The following is a 5,586-nucleotide window of genomic DNA, read 5'->3' on the forward strand; positions in this document are numbered from 1 at the left end:
AATTATCAAAAGTTGAGAAAAAGAAAATACAGAAATTCTTTAAAAAGAAAAAACCTATTTCATGTTTTGTAGTGATAATTTAACACAAATACATACACAGCATATTGTTCAGAAGTATAGTAGTATAAACCCTTTAAAGGCTTAGATTAAACATGGAGGTAGGCAAGCTTAGGGTAACAGCCCCTTGACTTATATGTTCTTCAAGTTATATTAAATCTGCCATTATTTTTGCAATATTGAAGTATATTAGATCAACAAAAAATCTTTATTTGTAGAAAACAGCATAGAAAGTCATCATGCTAGTGTTTATCTCTATTTCTACTTAATAGTGAAAACCTGACTTGTAAAAAGATGTAAGAACTCTATGCACTGGAGATTCTACTTTCATGAAAATATACCTACTAGTTAAGTTAGAAATATTACAGGTACTTCTAACTCTCAACCTTGATGAGTTTGGTTGTCTTGATGGAAGGTTATTACCAAAAGAACAAAGTTCATTTCTTAATACTGAAGGTTAGGGACAGATCTCTTTTCCAATGACTGACCACTTAAGGTGAAGAATGAGATATGCTTGAACCTAGGTATTGTTCTCTTTTCCAACTCTGATCTTTCCTCTTTGCAGGTGATGTAGACCATGACTTATGGCCACTAAAAACAAGACAGAAGTGACTGAATTTGTGTTGCTGGGATTGTCCAGCAGGCCAGAGATGCAGCCAGTTATTTTTGGAGTTGTCCTTATCATGTACCTGGTGGCAGTTTTGGGCAATACCCTATTAGTACTTGTTGCTTGCTCAGACCCCATGCTTCAGACCCCCATGTACTTCCTTCTCAGCCAGCTTTCCTTGATTGACATATCTCTCACAACCATTACTATTCCTCAGATGCTGGTGCACACACTCTCTGTGGATCGAAGAATTTCCTATAACTGTTGCATGACACAACTATTTTTCTTTATGGCAGTGGGGAGTATGGAAGTCTACTTACTGGCTACCATGGCATATGACCGCTATGTTGCCATCTGTGAACCTTTAAGATACTCTGCCATTGTCAGCCACAGCCTCTGTCTGAGAATAACATTAACCTCATGGGTGGTGGTCAGTCTTAACAGTCTCCTTTACACTGTGTTAGTCACTCGTTTAACCTTCTGTGGCAACAAGGTTACCCACTTCTTCTGCGATATCACTCCTCTGCTGAAGCTATCCTGTACTCGGCCAGTGGCCAATGAAATGTTAATCTTCACTGAGGGTGTAGCTGTGGTGGGCAGTCCCTTCTTCTTCATTTGGGGTTCTTATATTCGAATAGGTATTGCCATAGCCCAAATGCACTCCTTTGCTGCCCTGAGGAAAGCTCTGTCCACTTGTAGCTCCCACATTCTGGTTGTGCTGCTCTTTTTCGGCTCTCTGGCTAGAATGTACCTTAAGCCATCATCCAGCTATGACTTAGACCAGGATCGCCAGGTTGCCGTCTTCTACACGCTCATCTCCCCTATGTTAAATCCACTAATCTACAGCCTTAGGAACAAAGATGTTAAAGGAGCTCTATGGAGGCTTTCTAGAAAACTCCGTACTTCTGACTGGCTCTCCGACACACAGAGAATGAGAAACGAATTCATGAGAACTAAGGGTCAATCTGCGACCACTCCAAAGAGCTGAAGCTTTCTTTTAATAAAGGATATGAATCATATGTCTGTAGAATAATCTTTTTTGTCAACATTTTTGTGATATCATTAAAAACAAAATGACTTCCTGAATAAACAATTCTGGGCCCCTTTCTCATTGGAATTGTCAAGCTATTTTAATATCACTAAGCCCAGATTCTTTTGTGTATAGTATATGAACTAGGTAATAAGCAAAGCCATAGCATGACATATTAGGCTACAGATATTTGATTACTTTAGGGATATTAGGTTATATACTACCTGATAGACACAAGTAAAAGTTATCAAGTATTATTTTATCAAGTAATGTTTTAAAATATTATTTAGAATGAATTTTAAAGATATCACAGAATTAATTAAACCTCTCTAAAACTTGCAATGTATTTATAATCTCCCATTTTTATAATCTCTCAGCCTCTAAGAATAATTTCAATGCTCATTGTGCACGGATTGCTCCACCTTTTATCTCTCACTTGTACCATCCAGTGAGTCACTAACAGATTGAAAAAGGAGCTTCACCATAGCTCCAGTACTAAGAGGTTATGGTTTTATGGCCAGTAAAACTTTCCATAAATTAAAAGAAAAAAAAAGACAAAAATGCAATTGGGTTGGTTTATAGTTCAGAGGTTTATTCTGTTATGGACATAGATGCAACATGACAACATGAAGGCATACATGGTACTGAAGAGGTAGCTGAGAGTTTGCATCTAGATCCATACTCAGCCTGAAATGACAGTGACACTGGCTAGGCTTGAAATTCTGAGACCTCAATGCCTTACCCCTTATGACACTCCTTCTACACCTACTCCGAGGCCATACCTCCTAATATGGCCATTGCTTATGGACCTCTGGGGGATATTTTATTCAAATCACCACATTACACTTCCTTGTCCATAGGCTTGTACCCATATCATAATACAGAATATATTTAGTCCAACTTCAACAGTCCTCATAGTCAGGAGCAGTCTCAAACTTGTTTTTTTATGCCCTTTTCATTTTTACTATGAAATGATACATGATTATTTTAAATTTACTTTTTTAAAAAAGGTATAAATGTACAGATTTTTAAAGGCATTTTGGCAAAACACTATATGAATATATTTTTGTCAGTACATAATTTTTTTAAAGGTTTGATAGCATGCATTGAAATCCCATTAGTTACCATAAGCATAAAGTACACTTAGGACAGAATGTAACATGGAAAACATTTTCTTGCTGTGTATAGATTAAGTCTAATAATCTTTGAATATCAAAAATTGCCACAAGGCTATATTCTTAGCTCTTGGATTATTAATGATTTAAGGTTCAGGTGTACAACACTCTGAGAGGGTGCTATACATTTTTTTCCTAAAAAGGACTGAGGCTTTCACATTTTGGCCTTTGTTTTTCTTGAGCCTCATATGGCCTGTGAGTTGTTTCTAGATGTGCAGAGCTTTGTGGGGTAGTATTGAATTAACAGTGACTACATATTATGTCTGTTCTTTTCTGACTGGGTTACCTCACTCAGAATGATATTCTCTAGATGCATCTATTTTCTTAAGAATTTTATAAAGTCATTGTTTCTGATAGCTGAGTAGTACTCCATTGTGTAAATATACCACAATTTTGTATCCATTCATCTAATGAAGTACATCTGGATAATTTCCGGCTCCTGGCTATTATAAATAGGGCTGCAATGAACATTGTGGTACATGTGCCCTTACTGTATGTTGGAACATCTCTGGGGTATATGCCCAGAAGTTGAATAACTGGGTCTTGAGGTTAGACTATGTCCAATTGTCGGAGGAACTGCCAGGCTGATTTCTAGACTAATTGTACCAGTTTACAACTCCACCAACAGTGGAGAAGTGTTGCTCTTTCTCTGCATCCTTGCCAGCATCAGTTATCATCTGAGTTTTTTATCATAGCCATTTGACTGGTGTGAGGTAGAATCTCAGGTTTGTTTTGATTTGCATTTCCCTGATGACTAGGGATGTCGAGCACTTCCTTAGATGCTTCTCAGCCATTTGATATTCCTTTTTTGTTTAGCTATCTACCCCATTTTTTAAAAGGATTCTTTGATTCTCTGGAGTCTAACTTCTTGAGTTCTTGATATACCTTGGATATTAGGCCTCCATCAGATGTGGGGTTGGTAAAGGTCTTTTCCCAATCTGTTGACTGCCATTTTGTTTTCTTGACAGTGTCCTTAGCCTTACAGAAACTTTGCAATCTCATGAAGTCTCATTTGTCAATATTTGACCTTAGAGCACAAGCCATTGGTGTTCTATTCTTGAAATTTTCCCCTGTGCCTATGTTTTCTAAGGTTTTTTCTAATTTCTCTTCTAATAGTTTCAGTGTACCTGGTCTAATATGGAGATCTTTGATCCATTTACACTTTAGCTTTGTACACGGAGATAAGAAAAGGTTTATTTTCACTCTTCTGTATACTGAGTGCCAGTTGAACCAACACCATTTGTTGTAGAAACCACCTCACCCATCTTCAGTGTTTTCAGACTAAGTCTTGCTTCTCAGGGGATTCCCTGGCATTCTTTGCCTGAAATCCCAGCTGAAAACTGACTGAGATGCAGTTTCTTAAAAAGCCTCCATAGAGCACCTTTAACTTCCTCGTTCCTGAGGCTGTAGATTAATGGATTTAACATGGGAGAAATGAGTCTGTAAAAGATGGCAACCTGGTGGTCTTGTTCTAGATTGTAGCTAGATGATGACTTGAGGTACATGTGAACCAAAGAAGCAAAGAGAAACATCACAACCAGAACATGAGAGCTACAAGTGGACAGAGCTTTCTGCAGGGCAGCAAAGGAGTGCATTTGGACTATGGCAATACATATACGAACATAAGAGCCAAAAATAAAGAAAAAGGGGCTCACCACCACAGCTACACCCTCAGTGAAGATTAACATTTCATTGACCACTGGTTGAGTACAAGAGAGCTTCAGCAGAGGAGTGATGTCACAAAAGAAGTGGGTAACCTTGTTGGCACAGAAGGTTAAACAAGTGACTAACACAGTATACAGGAGACTGTTAAGACTGACCACCACACATGAGGTTAATGTTATTCTCAGACAGAGGCTGTGGCTGACAATGGCAGAGTATCTTAAAGGGTCACAGATGGAAACATAGCGGTCATATGCCATGGCACCCAGCAAGTGAACTTCCATGCTGCTCACTGCCATAAAGGAAAAGAGCTGTGTCATGCAGCAGTTATAGGAAATGTTTCTGTTTACCAACAGTGTGTGCACCAGCATTTGGGGAATGATGATGGTTGTTAGAGATATGTCAATCAAGGAAAGCTGGCTGAGAAGAAAGTACATAGGGGTCTGAAGCTTGGGGTCTAAGTAAGCAACAAGTACTAATAGGGTACTGGCCAAAACTGCCATCAGGTACATGACAAGGACAACTCCAAAAATGACTGGCTGCATTTTGGGCTGGCTGGACAATCCTAATAAAACAAATTCGGTCACTTCAGTCCTGTTTTTAGTAGCCATAAATCATGGTCAACACCACTTGTAAAGAAGGAAGATTAGAGCTGGAAAAGGAGAAGAATGATGTCAAAGCCAAGCCATATCACTGGTATCTGCATTCCAGATGAGATAACACTGTAACTTTTGAAACCTCTTTTTGCTAATTAAAAAATCTTTATAAATGTTGACAAAATGTGACTTTCAAAACTGCTCCTGTACAGTGTCCCTACATCTCAGATAAGCAACTTCCTGTAGTGAAGATCTTGTTCTAATTTTGAGCATCAAGAAACTCAGTTTTGTTATTCTGGTACTGTGTTGTATTAAGTCAACTAAACTTACTCAGGACTTGAGCAGATGTGAGTAAGATACGCTCTAACTTTATTAATGGCTATTTTTTTCACATGATTTGATTCTCACATCTTTTCAAGTCCAAATTTCAGTAAAAATGGGTCAAGAAGTATACCAACC

General features: G+C 38.2%; 1 protein-coding gene and 1 pseudogene across 2 annotated transcripts; one reads left to right on the plus strand and one right to left on the minus strand.

The window, feature by feature from the left end:
• Positions 1 to 641: 641 nt before the first annotated feature.
• On the plus strand, positions 642 to 1,652 carry LOC308428834 (olfactory receptor 1M1-like; the record flags this gene model as incomplete). The annotated part of the gene is made up of 1 exon (XM_080927399.1): positions 642 to 1,652. The coding sequence occupies one exon, from the start codon at positions 642 to 644 to the stop codon at positions 1,650 to 1,652; it is 1,011 nt and encodes a 336-aa protein (XP_080783525.1).
• Positions 1,653 to 4,145: 2,493 nt separating this feature from the next.
• Positions 4,146 to 5,142, minus strand: LOC308428835 (olfactory receptor 1L4-like; annotated as a pseudogene). The gene has a single exon. The product of its transcript is annotated as an olfactory receptor 1L4-like (transcript).
• Between the last annotated feature and the right edge of the window lie 444 nt (positions 5,143 to 5,586).

Source organism: Micromys minutus, assembly GCF_963924665.1.
Source record: "Micromys minutus genome assembly, chromosome: 13".
NCBI lineage: Eukaryota > Metazoa > Chordata > Mammalia > Rodentia > Muridae > Micromys > Micromys minutus.